Genomic DNA, 17,858 nt, shown 5'->3' with positions numbered 1-17,858 from the left:
GAACTCTACCAGCCCACTGTACCGTGATGTCACCATACTTAAATAATTCCTTGTCAATGTATTTGTCCAAGCTTCTTCAACTTCCTGATCATTCCAGATATTGGATGGTATATGTAGGCGATTTGTTTACACTCGTACTTCAGCACTGGTCGCTCTTGGATTCTCTCGGCTACCAAGGCTACATGCACTTATTGTTAGTCGCTTTGAATAAAAACGTCAGCTAAATGACTGTAATGTTTGAATAATGTACAATATCTAAACAACAATGGTTGTCGTAGCTACAGTAGCTCTGCTCGGCTACGTTCGGCTCCCTCAGCCTCAGCTGCATGGATAAACCGGAACTTAAAGGGGAACTGAAGTCATTTTTAAACTTGCTTTATTTCTTAATTAACGTGTTATTCAATTACACTTTCGGTTTTAGCAACCTTATATCGTGACTCGTATTGGCAACTAATCACAATTAAATATTATACTTATCGGCCTGGTGGCACGGTGGTGTAGTGGTTAGCGCTGTCGCCTCACAGCAAGAAGGTCCTGGGTTCGAGCCCCGGGGCCGGCGAGGGCCTTTCTATGTGGAGTTTGCATGTTCTCCCCGTGTCCGCGTGGGTTTCCTCCGGGTGCTCCGGTTTCCCCCACAGTCCAAAGACATGCAGGTTAGGTTAACTGGTGACTCTAAATTGACCGTAGGTGTGAATGTGAGTGTGAATGGTTGTCTGTGTCTATGTGTCAGCCCTGTGATGACCTGGCGACTTGTCCAGGGTGTACCCCGCCTTTCGCCCGTAGTCAGCTGGGATAGGCTCCAGCTTGCCTGCGACCCTGTAGAAGGATAAAGCGGCTAGAGATAATGAGATGAGATGAGACTTATCGGCCTCTTCGGTTTTTAGCTGTGTCGAATTTAGTTTGTCACTTATCCGCACGATCTTCACGAGACTTGTGCGAGACTTCGAAACGTGAAGAAGTGTCCGCCAGGTGTCAGTGCTGCCATTTTGAAAACTGTTTTCCAAACGAAGTATTGCACAAAAACGAGTTTAAATGACGATTACTGCCTACTTTTTTCAAACTTTCCTGATTGCTATCAAAACAAACAAAACTTCCGGCTTGATTACGTCAGCATTCGAAAGAGGGCGCGTGCGTCTTTTGACAGCATTGGCAGACGTCGGTGACTTTGATTTCCGCTGTACGTTTTACTCCCGTCCTACGATGTCTCGCACAGGTCTCAGCGAATCTCGTTTACGGCCATTGCTTTGACATACGGACTGATATATTACAGAGCATATTTCAAATGCTATGTATGTCCCAATTCCGAGCGCAATGCTTTGTAATGCTCTGTAACTAACGTACTATAGCAGTGACAAAATAGCTGTCAAAAATGCGGTCCTATATTTAATAAAATGAGATAAATAGAATGTCTCGTCTCGTCTCGTCTTCTTCCGCTTTATCCGGGACCGGGTCGCGGAGGCAGCAGTCTCTAAGCATGGAAGCCCAAACTTCCCTTTCCCCAGACACCTCGGCCAGCTCCTCGGGAAGAACACCAAGGCGTTCCCAGGCCAGCCGAGAGACATAGTCCCTCCAGCGTGTCCTGGGTCTTCCCCGGGGCCTCCTCCCGGGGGGACATGCCTGGAACACCTCCCCAGGGAGGCGTCCAGGAGGCATCCGAAAAAGATGCCCGAGCCACCTCAGCTGATTCCTCTCGATGTGGAGGAGCAGCAGCTCTACTCCGAGCTCCTCCCGAGTAACTGTGCTTCTCACCCTATCTCTAAAGGCCAATTTATGCTGACAACGCAGTCCTCGCAGATGGCGTCGCAGATGGAGTCTGCGTAGCCCCCCCACCTTCGCAGACGCTCTGCGCGCACCTCCCAAAAATTGTGACCACCGCAGAAGCCTCGCAGACAGCGTCGCAGACAAGAGGGCTCTGATTGGTCCACTCTACATCCACTGTACACGCACTTCCGCTTCCCTACTTTCCCGGTTTGGTTTGTTTTCACTACCGCCATTTTTAAAAACACGAGCGAAGATGGAGCAGCACGAAGAGCGGTTGATCGAGGAAGTACGGACATCTATATGACTCCAGTTCTAGTCATTATAAGTAACCGGATGATAAACACTCTACTAACCACACCCACCAACTACTCCTAGCGATTTTGCGACTTCGCGCCCCCTTGCGTTGTGGTGGTGAATAACATCGCGCACGCCTATTACTCCCCGCTCAACGATAAATTACAACTGTCTGCGAAAAGCTATCTGCGAAAGCCTTGTCGCAAGAGCATGCAGAGGCCCTAAGGGAGCGCCCAGCCACCCTGCGAAGGAAACTCATTTCGGCCGCTTGTATCCGCGATCTGGTTCTTTCGGTCATTACCCAAAGCTCATGACCATAGGTGAGAGTCGGTAGAAATAGAACGTTGATGATAAAAAATTTGCCTTCAGTTCTCCTTTAAAGACCGGCATCTGGGAGAGGCAGGTGTCATGGCGACCCCCATTGTCTTTCTCAGGAAAGCCCTTTATTTTTCTGATAACAACAAGAACAACAACAACGACATCACCCCCCCCAAAAGGAAGCAACATGGCGGTACAAACTTTTGAGCAAACTCCATTGTTCACGCCGTCAAAAAAGCCAAAATGTTTACTGAAAGTAAGAATCTGAGCAAATGAATTTGAAGTGATTTGAGTTTTGTGTTCGTCAAAGTAAACACAAGCTCCGCCCCCTCCATTCCGAGCACAATGCTTTGTAAGTCATCAGTTACACAAATGAAATAAAATTTAGATCCAAATTTCAAATCAACAGAAATAAATTAAATCAAACCTTAAATAAAACTTTCCTTTGCTGACATTTTTACCTTTCACTACAGTTTACGGAACAGTGGATGAGCTCTTAAAAAGAGACTTCTGTACCGTGTGTGTGTGTGTGTGTGTGTGTTTCCGATTGCCTACCTCTACACAGCTCAATAATTAGCCTGACCAGGGTCAAAGGTCATCCTGCCTGGTTGTCACGGGAGCAAGCAGACTGACTCTAATTGCCTGTATTTAAACTAATTGCTGGAAGTCTATAGACGTCACTGTGAGCGTTTCAGTGAAAATGTTCTCGTTTAGCTCAGAACTCTGTTTAACTCTGAGCACAAAACTTATTTTGGAGAATTATTTAATATACAACCCCGATTCCAAAAAAGTTGGGACAAAGTACAAATTGTAAATAAAAACGGAATGCAATAATTTACAAATCTCAAAAACTGATATTGTATTCACAATAGAACATAGACAACATATCAAATGTCGAAAGTGAGGCATTTTGAAATTTCATGCCAAATAAATATTGGCTCATTTGAAATTTCATGACAGCAACACATCTCAAAAAAGTTGGGACAGGGGCAATAAGGCCCTGTCCACACGGCAACGGATTCAGGTGAATCCGATACAATTGTTTATCGTTCATATATTCACTGTGAATATTTATTGTGTAATGGTGCAAAGTGAGAGAGAGAGAGAGAGAGAGAGAGAGAGAGAATAGCCCTTAAGGCAGAGTCAATCCCGCCAGCAAAAATAGGGAAAAAAAGGAGCGATCTCACCTCTTCAGATGTTGGTTTAAGTCCTACAATACATTCCTCAAAAAGGGCGTAGAAGAACAAATTAATCCATCAACGTGTAGCATTCAATTTATTCCGGACCATTAAAGACGCCGCCTTCCGCGTAGAATCATACGTCATCCTCGCCGCCATATTGGATGGGTCAAAACGGACAATAAAGATGCCTCATTCATGTGCTGCGTTTAACTGTACCAACAGGTTTACCGTCCAAACGAGATCACATGGGATTACCTTTCACAGGTGAGACTGGAAAAATACTTTTCATTGTGTTTGGTCATTATAACGTAACTTTACGAACAGATTTTCCTGACTTTGTGGCTAATATGAAGTCTCGCGCATAATAGTTTATGTGCATGCGTCCTTACTTCTTCTATTGTTCTGGTGTCTCTGATGGGACCGTCTTACAGCGCCCCTTGAGGTGTGGCATGTGTATTGCATCGTTTTCAGCAAGCGTTGCGTTGCCATATGGACCTGATATTTTACTGATCGTTGCCCATTTGGACGCGATATTTTTTTAAATAACATCTCGTTGCCGTTGTCGTGTGGATGTAGCCTAAGAGGCTGGAAAAGTTAAAGGTACAAAAAAGGAACAGCTGGAGGACCAAATTGCAACTCATTAGGTCAATTGGCAATAGGTCATTAACATGACTGGGTATAAAAAGAGCATCTTTGAGTGGCAGCGGCTCTCAGAAGTAAAGATGGGAAGAGGATCACCAATCCCCCTAATTCTGCGCCGACAAATAGTGGAGCAATATCAGAAAGGAGTTCGACAGTGTAAAATTGCAAAGAGTTTGAACATATCATCATCTACAGTGCATATCATCATCAAAAAGATTCAGAGAATCTCTGTGCGTAAGGGTCAAGGCCGGAAAACCATACTGGGTGCCCGTGATCTTCGGGCCCTTAGACGGCACTGCATCACATACAAGCATGCTTCTGTATTGGAAATCACAAAATGGGCTCAGGAATATTTCCAGAGAACATTATCTGTGAACACAAGTCACCGTGCCATCCGCCGTCGCCAGCTAAAACTCTATAGTTCAAAGAAGAAGCCGTATCTAAACACGATCCAGAAGCGCAGACGTCTTCTCTGGGCCAAGGCTCATTTAAAATGGACTGTGGCAAAGTGGAAAACTGTTCTGTGGTCAGACGAATCAAAATTTGAAGTTCTTTATGGAAATCAGGGACGCCGTGTCATTCGGACTAAAGAGGAGAAGGACGACCCGAGTTGTTATCAGCGCTCAGTTCAGAAGCCTGCATCTCTGATGGTATGGGGTTGCATTAGTGCGTGTGGCATGGGCAGCTTACACATCTGGAAAGACACCATCAATGCTGAAAGGTATATCCAGGTTCTAGAGCAACATATGCTCCCATCCAGACGACGTCTCTTTCAGGGAAGACCTTGCATTTTCCAACATGACAATGCCAAACCACATACTTCATCAATTACAGCATCATGGCTGCGTAGAAGAAGGGTCCGGGTACTGAACTGGCCAGCCTGCAGTCCAGATCTTTCACCCATAGAAAACATTTGGCGCATCATAAAACGGAAGATACGACAAAAAAGACCGAAGACAGTTGAGCAACTAGAATCCTACATTAGACAAGAATGGGTTAACATTCCTCTCCCTAAACTTGAGCAACTTGTCTCCTCAGTCCCCAGACGTTTACAGACTGTTGTAAAGAGAAAAGGGGATGTCTCACAGTGGTAAACATGGCCTTGTCCCAACTTTTTTGAGATGTGTTGTTGTCATGAAATTTAAAATCACCTAATTTTTCTCTTTAAATGATACATTTTCTCAGTTTAAACATTTGATATGCATCTATGTTCTATTCTGAATAAAATATAGAATTTTATAATTTCCACATCATTGCGTTCCGTTTTTATTTACAATTTGTACTTTGTCCCAACTTTTTTGGAATCGGGGTTGTATTTCTTTTTATTGGATTGTTGGGTATTTCTGCTAAAGATAGAAAAACAGACGCTGGGATTTTTACATCCGGTCAACATCACTATAACAAACAAAGATCAATACATAACCCCATCCACTTTATTAGGAACACCCATCCATCCAGCTTGCTGCCGTTCTCTAATCAACCGATCGCTTGATGCATCAAATCACGCAGATCCAAACCACGCGCTTCAGTTATTCATGTTCATAATGTTCAAACATCAGAACGGGAAAAATTGTGATCTCACAGTGAAGTGTGACTTTCTTTCTTTCTTTCTTTCTTTCTTTCTTTCTTTCACTGTCGCATGGGTGTCGGTTTGAGCCAGATGAGTATTTTTGGATTGAGTATTTCAGAAACTCCTGAGGTTTTCACACACAACAGTCTCGACACAGAATGGTGCGCAAAAACAAAAAACATCATCCAGTGAGTGAGCGACAGTTCCGTGGGTGGAAAAAAACAAACGCTTTGTTGATAAGAGAGGGTCAGAGATCAGAAAATGGACAGATCTGAGATGGTTTGAGGTTTTTTTTTTTTGCCAGGAAGGAACTCATAGTAACTCAAATAATCACTCTTTACAACCGTGGTGAGCAGAAAAGCATCTCAGCATGCAACAGAAAACAGAAGAACACATCGGGTTCCACTCCTGCAGCCAAGAACAGGGACCTTACAATCAACAACACGTTCCTATTAAAGTGGCCGGGGAGTGTATACCGTATATACACATACTGTATATTTATTTATATACGCCACTCGTAGTTTTCATCCGAGCTCCATCCAGGACATGGAGAACCAAAACCGTGACATAAATCTCTATATGTGACCCCTCACCGAATCCAGGGACACATGTTGACCGAAACGAATCCGAGATAATCGCAAAAGAAGCTTTTTTTTTTTCGAAATTTGTGATTTTCGTTTTTTTCCATAATGTGCAAGTTGAGATCTTGAAGAATGCAATCAGTATTTCAGATAACAGATTGTTTTGTTGGAAAAGCATACATTTTTTATTGCAAATTGTCTCGTTTTTGTCAGGACTGTAGCCTGCTGGGGGGTGTGGGTAAATTACCATATGGGCCATTCACATGATGATTTAAGTCTTTTGTTTTTTTTTTCCGCGAATCAGCTGTATGATACGAGCTGAGCACATGGCTACTTAACTGCATACAGGCGTGTGATTTCACTATGGAATGAGTTACTAAACAGAGCGCAGAGGAGCAAACACCGCGAAGCAAACAGACACACGGTATTTACATCGGAGATCACCATTTCTAGCAAAAAAAAAACCGCAACCTCGTTTTCCAGATTACTTTCCAGAATACTTGAATGATCGGATGATACACGGACCGTTCTAGGACTACATTCCATCGGAGGCAAGGCGCCGTTTCTCTTTCTGATGGGGTAAGTTTATTAATCTAAGGCTGTGTGGTTATTTTTGCATGTAACGGAGAGTGTTGTGGTTTGGTTAAGCCTAGGTCACAACCGGACGTACGATTTTTTGGCCGTGTGATTTTTGGCGTTTCCCAAATCGCTGCGGTTTTTTTTTTGTTCACGGAGAAAGACGCGCGTTGGCCGTAAGTTTGTCTTGCAACCTGAAAAAAAACGTAAGCGCCCGTAGAGTTTGTTTGACATGACAAAGAACCTCTGCGGCCGGTCTGCGGCTCGAAAATCAGCACATCACACGCGCGCTCTCCGTGCGTTTCTTGCGTTTTTTGCATGTAGACCGGCCGTAGGAGCGCGTACTGTACGGCCGGGTTGTGACCGAGGCTTTACATGAAACTAGCGTTGTGTTAGTTGTGTCATCATCGTGCTATCTTTCTTTCTTACAGTGTGAGTAATTTTTCAACCACAAAACGTTAAAGTATACTTTAGGACTTATTTTTGTACTTCATAATTGTGTTGGGCATACTTTGCATGGAAGGAAAATTGACGTGGTGATCTTTGTTTACATGAAAGTAGCATCGTGCTAGCTCGTAGGGGGTAGGGCTTTCCTTAATGTCATGCAAATGAGCAGCATTATGTGCCCGCCCTACACCCAGAGTAGCTGAGATGGAAAACTTTGAGGGCAATTTTCTCCCTTTTCTGTTTTAAGAAGTATACACTTTCAAAAGGCCACACATTCTTCAAATATTGTCAGATCTCCACATGGAAGGCATCATTGGAAAGCTTAGAAACTGTACTTTCTGAATCTGTCAATAACTCAAAATGCCCCCGGGCCGACATGTGTCCCTGGATTCTGTGATCTGCCACATATGTCACTCATGAAGAAATCAATGAATTGTTTTGATAAATTTACAACGACGATATTGCGAAGTGAAACCATGACAACCTGCGTAAATTACAATTTCGGCTGTCTGAAAAGTCAAATCTGAAAACGTGTGTGTGTGTGGCTCAGTGTGTGGAAATGCTTCACTGAAAACAAGACGACGTTTTTTTTTTTATCCAATAAGGAAGCTAAACGTCACCATGATGTAAATTTAATATCAACGCATCTCGATACGGTTAACAGAACAGGAAATGAAGGATGTGGACCCGGTCGATAGGTAATGATAAACGTCACCTTCACTGCCAAACGTTTCAATTAGTGTAATAGTGATGTGAGACGAGGCCTCATTTCAGACTCGATTAGTCCTGTTTCCGTGACGACGTGTTTCAGTGCACTGCAGCATTTTAGACGATCTGTCATTTTGACAAGTTTCCTGGATGAATGTTTTGCAAAGAGCGACAGAAATTTAATAAAGAATCTGTGTGTGTGTGTGTCTGTACCTTACACACACACGGGAGCTGGCAGGGGTCCTTATTAATGCTGCCCTCCACACTGCAGTTGCAGCGCTGACACTCAGGAAATCCAGTGTAGCCGAGAGCACACCTGTCGCATGTCTCACCTGCGTATCCCTGCTTACAGCGGCACCAACCTGCAGGCAGCCCTGTGTGTGTGTGTGTGTGTGTGTGTGTGTGTGTGTGTGTGTGTGTGTGTGTGTGTGTGTGCGTGTGTGTGTGTAGAGAACTGTCAGTGCAATACGAACACTACACACATTAAAAATGCACAAAACTTGGGTGAAATATGTCCAGGTATAATATTGTATGGGTGGGGCATAGCTCAGGTATAATATTGTATGGGTGGGGCATAGCTCAGGTATAATATTGTATGGGTGGGGCATAGCTCAGGTATAATATTGTATGGGTGGGGCATAGCTCAGGTATAATATTGTATGGGTGGGGCATAGCTCAGGTATAATATTGTATGGGTGGGGCATAGCTCAGGTATAATATTGTATGGGTGGGGCATAGCTCAGGTATAATATTGTATGGGTGGGGCATAGCACAGGTGTAATATTGTATGGGTGGGGCATAGCTCAGGTGTAATATTGTATGGGTGGGGCATAGCTCAGGTATAATATAGCATGGGTGGAGCATAGCTCAGGTATAATATTGTATGGGTGGGGCATAGCTCAGGTATAATATTGTATGGGTGGGGCATAGCTCAGGTATAATATTGTATGGGTGGGGCATAGCACAGGTATAATATTGTATGGGTGGGGCATAGCTCAGGTGTAATATTGTATGGGTGGGGCATAGCTCAGGTATAATATAGCATGGGTGGAGCATAGCTCAGGTATAATATTGTATGGGTGGGGCATAGCACAGGTATAATATTGTATGGGTGGGGCATAGCTCAGGTATAATATTGTATGGGTGGGGCATAGCTCAGGTATAGTGTTGTATGGGTGAGGCATATTACAAGTGTAATATTGTATGGGTGGGGCATAGCTCAGGTATAATATTGTATGGGTGGGGCATAGCTCAGGTATAATATTGTATGGGTGGGGCATAGCTCAGGTATAATATTGTATGGGTGGAGCATAGCACAGGTATAATATTGTATGGGTGGGGCATAGCACAGGTATAATATTGTATGGGTGGGGCATAGCTCAGGTATAATATTGTATGGGTGGGGCATAGCTCAGGTATAATATTGTATGGGTGGGGCATAGCACAGGTATAATATTGTATGGGTGGGGCATAGCACAGGTATAATATTGTATGGGTGGGGCATAGCTCAGGTATAATATTGTATGGGTGGGGCATAGCTCAGGTATAATATTGTATGGGTGGGGCATAGCTCAGGTATAATATTGGATGGGTGGGGCATAGCTCAGGTATAATATTGTATGGGTGGGGCATAGCTCAAGTATAATATTGGATGGGTGGGGCATAGCTCAGGTATAATATTGTATGGGTGGGGCATAGCTCAGGTATAATATTGTATGGGTGGGGCATAGCTCAGGTATAATATTGTATGGGTGGGGCATAGCTCAGGTACAATATTGGATGGGTGGGGCATAAAACAGGTATAATATTGTATAGGTTGGGCATAGCTCAGGTATAATATTGGATGGGTGGGGCATAGCTCAGGTACAATATTGGATGGGTGGGGCATAGAACAGGTATAATATTGTATAGGTTGGGCATAGCTCAGGTATAATATTGGATGGGTGGGGCATAGAACAGGTATAATACTGTATGTGTTGGACTTATCTCAATTAAAATATTGTATGGGTGTAGGTGAAGACCAGAACAGGTGAGATATTATACAGGTAGAGCACAGTCATGTAAAATATTACATGGGCGGGGCATGGTACAGGTGACTGAGTTAAAATGCCTGGAGAACTTTGCAAAACCCACCCAACAATAAGCTTCAAGAAACATCGTGGGCAAAAATCTGTGGAGCACTCATTAAAATATTTAATGGGCGGGGCATAACACAGATAAAAGAGTTATTTGGGTGTGGCCTAGCCCAGTGAATCATTAACATTGTGGCTCATGTCCCTAAAAATACTGCACCTGCACTGGCCTGAGTATGATCGGGTACACAGACCGCAGAGACGGAGCCTCTCAGGTCACATGAGCAGGGTCTGCAGGGTCGGAGGTCATCTGCACTCACCTGAGAGGAAGAGGAAGGAGGATGAACAAATCGCTAAATTTAATGGAAACAAATGACTAATCCGTAATAAATTAACAATTTAGGACACCGATTCCAGCACGTACTGGAGTGAGGAGACTCACCTCAGTCGGGCGATAGAAACCATCAGCACACGACTGGCAGTTAATTCCAGCTGTGTTGTCAGAGCAACCAAGACAGACTCCGCCTCCTTCATATTCACCGTGAATGTTTAAACTCAGTTTCATGTCGGCTACGGTTTGGTTGTAGTAACACTCGTCTGATTTACGGTGACAGTTACACTCTGTGCACAAAAATATATATGAGAAAAATGATCACAGCACTGAAAACAGAAACGAAAAAATGTCACGTTGTTTTGTTTGGTTCTGTTGGGTTCTGGTGTGGACCTAATGTGGTTATTCTGTATTGTATTGGAGTTCAGCTGAAATGATTTGGGTTCTATTCTACTGAGGTTTTAGATTCAGATCCTTTTGGTTGGTTCTTGTGGAGTCCAATGTTTTAAGGTATTTTTGGTTCTGCTGGGATTCAGATTCAGAACTCGTCTGGTTCTTTGAGTTAGTTCAGTTCTTTTTTTGTTTGTTTTTGGTTCTTTGACGGTTTGGGTTATTGTGTTTGGTTCTGTTGTGGTCCTGCTTGCATTCGGATCATTTCTGTGGTATTTTCCTGAGGTGCTAAGCTATGTTTTATATGTTGTTTAATTCTGTTGGGATTATGGATGAGTAAATTCTTTTGGGTGGGTTCTATTGGGATTGAGGTTCTCTTTTGTTTGGGTCAAACTGGATACTGTTCTGATTGGTTCTGTTTGTTCAGATTCTTCTGGAATTTTTGGCTTTTACATTCTGTTATTGTGACTGCGAGGATGTGGGTTCTTTGATTTGGGGTTGGTGTGGTTCTCGTTAGGTTCTGTTTCATTGTGTTGGCCTTCTGGTTCTGTTGAGAGTGAGGTTTTAGACTTAGATTATTTTGGTTGGTTCTAGTGGAGTCCAGTTTATTTGGTTCTTTCACTTGGTTCTGTCAGGTTTAGGATTGTTTGGAATGTTGATCCTTTAATTTTATTTGGCTCTTTTAGTATTCAGGGTCGTTTTATTCAAGTTCTGCTTATGGTCCTGTTGTGGTTCTCTTTGGGCTGAGGTTCTCTTAGTCGTACCTGGTAGATATTAAATTCTTTCAGTGAGATTCCTTCAGGTTTATGTTTTGCTCCATTTGGTTTTTGCTCTGTGTTAGGCGACACTGGTTCTGTTGGTGTTTTTAGGGTTCTTTTTTGGGGGGTTCTCTTACTCTCACAGATGTGACGTGTGAGGAAGGTTCCAGCCATCCAGGGTTTCTGGTTGTAGCCAGGACAACAGCGATCACAACTCTCTCCACATGTGTTATGCTCACATTCACAGCTCAGTTTCTGATACACAACAACAACAAAGCAAACAACAGGAAGAATAACAGGATGTTATCAGGACACTCCAGGACATTAAATGTACCTATAATCAGATAAAAATGATGTCATTCTTTAATAAATGTAAAATTGTAATTGTTGCCAAATTGCTGTGGTATAAGAGGAATGAAACCCTTGGGAATGCGCTGTTATCACCTTGGTGAGTGTGTTGAGAGGACAAGCTTGGGCGTGGCCGTAGCAGATACACATCCCTCCCACTGAGATGTCCTTAATAGAGTAATAATACTGCAGATGAAACACAACACATTCATCGGTTAATGAAGGCATTCGAGTGTTTAACATGGAAGTGATGTTTTAAAGAACACGCTAATATTACTACTGTTTTCATATCCAGCTGCCTTCAGCCAATCAGAAACCGTGTATTGGACGGGGTGTGTATCGCTGTGACTGAGGTGAGAGGTTGTGAAAATGGAGTGATAAAAGATATATTTAAAGCACCCGTTTTGATACAGTAGCAGGTGATTCAGGCCACACCTACTTTCTTTAGACTGACAAAAACCGAGAACATGCCCTCTAGACTGGGACTGACAGACACATAGGCCACGCCTCCATTAATAGATTAGATTAGATTAGATTAGATTAGATTAGATTAGATTAGATTAGGGCGGCACGGTGGTGTAGTGGTTAGCGCTGTCGCCTCACAGCAAGAAGGTCCGGGTTTGAGCCCCGTGGCCGGCGAGGGCCTTTCTGTGCGGAGTTTGCATGTTCTCCCCGTGTCCGCATGGGTTTCCTCCGGGTGCTCCGGTTTCCCCCACAGTCCAAAGACATGCAGGTTAGGTTAACTGGTGACTCTAAATTGACTGTAGGTGTGAATGTGAGTGTGAATGGTTGTCTGTGTCTATGTGTCGCCCTGTGATGACCTGGCGACTTGTCCAGGGTGAACCCCGCCTTTCACCCGTAGTCAGCTGGGATAGGCTCCAGATTGCCTGCGACCCTGTAGAACAGGATAAAGCGGCTAGAGATAATGAGATGAGATGAGATGAGATTTTCCAGTATTGCTTTTTGTCAGGCTAGGCTACTGCTCCTTCCCGTCCTCTGTCCTCCTGTTACCCCTCCTCCCCCCCAGAGAGGAGTTGTACAGTCTGATGGCGTGAGGGACAAAGGAGTTTTTGAGTCTGTTCGTCCTGCACTTGGGAAGGAGCATTCTGTCACTGAACAGGCTCCTCTGCTTGCTGATGACGGTGTGCAGAGGGGGACTGGCATCGTCCATGATGCTCAATAGTTTGCCCATAGACCTCTTCTCTGCCACCGTCACCAGAGAGTCCAGCTTCATGCCGACCCGCCTGATCAGTTTGTCCAGCCTGGATGTGTCCTTCTTGGATGTGCTGCCCCCCCCAGCACACCACGGTGTAAAACAGGACACTGGCGACCACAGACTGATAGAACATCCACAGGCATTTCCTGCAGATGTTAAAGAACCACAGCCTCCTAAGGAAGTATAGCCTGCTCTGTCCCGTCCTGTACTGTATAAGTGATTGGTGTTGCAAGTCCAGTCCAGCTTGCTGTCCAGCCACAGCCCGAGGTACTTGTAGGAATCCACAGCCTCCACCTCGACTCCCTGGATCAGAACTGGTCGTGACCTTGGTCTGGACCTCCCAAAGTCAATGACCAGCTCCTTGGTCTTCGAGGTGTTGAGTTCCTGGGGTGAAGCTTTCTCAGTTGACCTCTGACCTGGTCTGCAGTAATGCATGGAGGAGTCTGTGTTGAGGTGGGGGAGGGAGGAGGGGCTGCTGCGATGACTGGGGGGAGGTGTGTTGAGGGAAGAAGGAGAGATGGCTGCAGTGAGGGAGAGGGTGGGGGGGCCGTGGGCTGGTTGAACCGGTTGAAGAAGTCATTCAACTCGTTCGCCCTCTGTTCTCCTTCAGCTTCTGCTCCACCTTTCTCCTGTAGCTGTCCTGAGCTTCTCTCACGCAACGTTTCACCTCCTGCTGTGCTGCTTTCATCGCCTCCCTATCCCTGCTCCTGAAGGTGGCCTTCTTCCTGTTGAGGACAGCTTTGACTTCCTGTGTTACCCATGGCTTGTTATTAGGGTAACACCGTACAGTCTTAGCGGGGGAGACAGTCTTAAGACCTCTGCATGCTCTTGCGACAAGGCTTTCGCAGATAGCTTTCCGCAGACAGTTGTAATTTATCGTCGAGCGGGCAGTAATAGGCGTGCGCGATGTTATTCACCGCCACAACGCAAGGGGGCGCAAAGTCGCGAAATCGCTAGGAGTAGTTGGTGGGTGTGGTTAGTGGAGTGTTTATCCTCCGGTTACTTATAATGACTAGAACTGGAGTCGTATAGATGTCCGTACTTCCTCACTTCCTCGATCAACCGCTCTTCGTGCTGCTCCATCTTCGCTCGTGTTTTTAAAAATGGCGGTCGTGAAAACAAACCAAACCGGGAAAGTAGGGAAGCGGAAGTGCGTGTACAGCGGATGTAGAGTGGACCAATCAGAGCCCTCTTGTCTGCGAGGCTTCTGCGGTAGTCACAATTTTTGGGAGGTGCACGCAGAGCGTCTGCGAAGGTGGGGGGGCTACGCAGACGCTGTCTGCGACACCATCTGCGAGGACTGCGTTGTCAGCATAAATTGGCCTTTAGCGAGGGAAAATAGTCTAATAGTCTTTCTTTGTAGAGAGACCACGCCTTCTTTCTTGTCACTAACAGACAGAGGCCACGCCTCTAATAACAGTTGACAGGTTGAGAGGCCACACCTTCTTCAATAGATTTGATAAGCAGGTAAGCCACACCCCCTTTATTGTGAATGACAGACATAAAGGCCATGACTCCTTTACTGGACCCTACCATCAGGCCACACCTCCTTCACTGAGACTGACAGACACAGAGGCCATGCCTCCTTACAGGAAGCCTGCACAAGAACAGCCTGCACAGTGTCAGTTCCAATAATCGCTGCAGATTTTGTGGCTCGTGTGATTTCACGATTCATAAAATTACACTTATATCATCGTATTTTCGTGTGATTTTTATCATCTGGGAAATAAAACATCTTCATTTTTAGTTTTACACAGCAGTGTGCCACGCCCGAATCCGAAAGTAAACCCTTCCTTCATTCTGCATGAAAAGGCTGAGTGATGAGGACTCCTTCCAGCGTGCGAGTGTGTGTGAATTACAGATTTGCTGACAGAGGGACAGCGTGGGCTGGTGTGTGTGTGTGTGTGTGTGTGTGTGTGTGTGTGCGCGCAGATCAGAATGAGTCAATTTCTTAATTACTGAGTGGTTTTAATTAAAGTCCATCTGCCTGAAACAGAGTGTCATAATCCACATGGTGGCCTTGATGGCCATATCCAGGTGTATGTGTGTAGACTTGGTCTAGCCACTGTCATCACTGGCCAGGTGTGTGTGTGTGTGTGTGTGTGTGTGACCGTGTGTGTGCTAAAACCAGTAATCAGTGTAACACACAGATGGTGCGCAGTCGTATCTCAGTCTGACTGCACTGTTTTTATTTCATCGCTGATCAAACACTAATCCGATATTTCCCTCCGTTAATCCTTAACGCTCAAGAATCCTTTATCTGCAGGCGACAAATTCCAATTTAATCTGTTCAATAAATCCTCGTTACAGACATAACAACAGCAACAGCAACAAAAAATCCTAGAAAACCTCAGTGACGAGAATAAAAACACCCAAAAATAATAATCGACAAAGTTCAGGAATAAGAACAAATAAAAATTTGACTGTTGCTCTGTTTTTATTCTGTTAAATAAAGGAGGCGCTAAATCTACGGTGCACAAATGAATTACTAGAAATTTCTCAACAAAGGACTAAATAAAACTGTGGCACATAAGAATGAATGAAATTCATCTAAATAAGGGGAAGATGAGTGGAATTTTGGTGAGGAATCTGATTTCTAGAATTACGGTGCTAGAGCGGCGGCTACAATTATCGACACCTTAACGATCTTTTGGCCGTTGCAAAAGTAGAAAAGACTTTCAATACGTAAACTGTGCATGAATAATTACTCAAACTTCCACTGGAAAAAAAAATAAGTTGATTCCCGATTACTTAGTGTATCAGATCACGTGACGCCGTTCCACAATTATCGACACCTTTGTCAACAGTTATCGGCACCGTTCCACAATTATCGACATCATGAAATATCGGCGAATTTGATCAGTAAAAACATGCCCATGAGCTTTCCACCATGCTGACCTGCGATGATAGCATCCAGGTTTTCCGAAAAATTGTTGATCGTGCTGAAAAAAATTCCATCTCAGGTAACGAGCTGCGTCACCAGACGACAAGATCAAAGGGTGAGGGGGTCTTCCGGTTGATTAATTAACCAATGATAACTGTTGGAACTGAAACTCACCTTTGTAAAATTGTTTTTTATTGGTCAATCTGAAAAGGTGTCGATAATTATGGACTGTCGATAATTGTAGCCGCCGCTCTAATACTATTCTGGAGAAACCATTCTGCGCTGAACACCGAATTCTAAAATTCTGGCAAACAATCATGACTGTAGAATGTTTTTCTCGGATGATGATTATGATTACTTTTGGTCAACAGTGACAATCCTACAGTTCTGTTCAATTCTACAGTTCTGACAAACAAAGACGATTATAATTTTCTAAAAAAAAAAAAATCTAGAATGCTAAAAGTCATAGTTAGAGATCTGTTAAATAAATGTATTAAATTAAGGCACAATTTGACTAATCATAGAGAATTCTATTATGATTAATATCAATATTTCTTGGATTTTGGTGAATAATTCTGGAATGCTAATGGACAATAAAACCCTCGCGTTTGGATCAACAATGATAATTTGAGAATTCTGGAGGGGGAAAAAAACGTCTGATAAACAATTCGAGAGTGCTTGAATTTTGGTGTGAAAAGCTGCTAAGCAGTCATAATTCTAACTTTCCAGCTAATAAATAAAAATTCTCAATTTTGCCAAAGTTAAACTTTTGTTCAACAAAGACGAATGTACAACCCCGATTCCAAAAAAGTTGGGACAGTACAAATTGTAAATAAAAACGGAATGCAATGATGTGGAAGTTTCAAAATTCCATATTTTATTCAGAATAGAACATAGATGACATATCAAATGTTTAAACTGAGAAAATGTATCATTTAAAGAGAAAAATTAGGGGATTTTAAATTTCATGACAACAACACATCTCAAAAAAGTTGGGACAAGGCCATGTTTACCACTGTGAGACATCCCCTTTTCTCTTTACAACAGTCTGTAAACGTCTGGGGACTGAGGAGACAAGTTGCTCAAGTTTAGGGATAGGAATGTTAACCCATTCTTGTCTAATGTAGGATTCTAGTTGGTCTTTTTTGTCGTATCTTCCGTTTTATGATGCGCCAAATGTTTTCTATGGGTGAAAGATCTGGACTGCAGGCTGGCCAGTTCAGTACCTGGACCCTTCTTCTACGCAGCCATGATGCTGTAATTGATGCAGTATGTGGTTTGGCATTGTCATGTTGGAAAATGCAAGGTCTTCCCTGAAAGAGACGTCGTCTGGATGGGAGCATATGTTGCTCTAGAACCTGGATATACCTTTCAGCATTGATGGTGTCTTTCCAGATGTGTAAGCTGCCCATGCCACACGCACTAATGCAACCCCATACCATCAGAGATGCAGGCTTCTGAACTGAGCGCCGATAACAACTCGGGTCGTCCTTCTCCTCTTTAGTCCGAATGACACGGCGTCCCTGATTTCCATAAAGAACTTCAAATTTTGATTCGTCTGACCACAGAACAGTTTTCCACTTTGCCACAGTCCATTTTAAATGAGCCTTGGCCCAGAGAAGACGTCTGCGCTTCTGGATCGTGTTTAGATACGGCTTCTTCTTTGAACTATAGAGTTTTAGCTGGCAACGGCGGATGGCACGGTGAATTGTGTTCACAGATAATGTTCTCTGGAAATATTCCTGAGCCCATTTTGTGATTTCCAATACAGAAGCATGCCT

The 17,858-nt window shown here is 43.9% G+C and overlaps 1 protein-coding gene across 1 annotated transcript in view; it reads right to left on the bottom strand.

Moving 5' to 3' along the window:
• Nucleotides 1–17,858, bottom strand: part of lama2 (laminin, alpha 2) — a 285,101-nt gene that overhangs the window by 129,392 nt on the left and 137,851 nt on the right. The window contains exons 6-10 of the mRNA XM_060913573.1: nt 12,074–12,163; nt 11,767–11,884; nt 10,593–10,771; nt 10,371–10,470; nt 8,292–8,452 (exon numbers count right to left, since the gene is read on the bottom strand). Of these exons, the coding sequence (XP_060769556.1) occupies nt 8,292–8,452; nt 10,371–10,470; nt 10,593–10,771; nt 11,767–11,884; nt 12,074–12,163 (648 nt within the window). The remainder of the gene's footprint in view (nt 1–8,291; nt 8,453–10,370; nt 10,471–10,592; nt 10,772–11,766; nt 11,885–12,073; nt 12,164–17,858) is intronic.

This window comes from Neoarius graeffei, chromosome 2, assembly GCF_027579695.1.
Source record: "Neoarius graeffei isolate fNeoGra1 chromosome 2, fNeoGra1.pri, whole genome shotgun sequence".
Classification (NCBI taxonomy): Eukaryota; Metazoa; Chordata; class Actinopteri; order Siluriformes; family Ariidae; genus Neoarius; species Neoarius graeffei.
The sequence above is the reverse complement of the archived record's forward strand: the minus strand, read 5'-3'. Positions and strand labels throughout refer to the sequence as shown.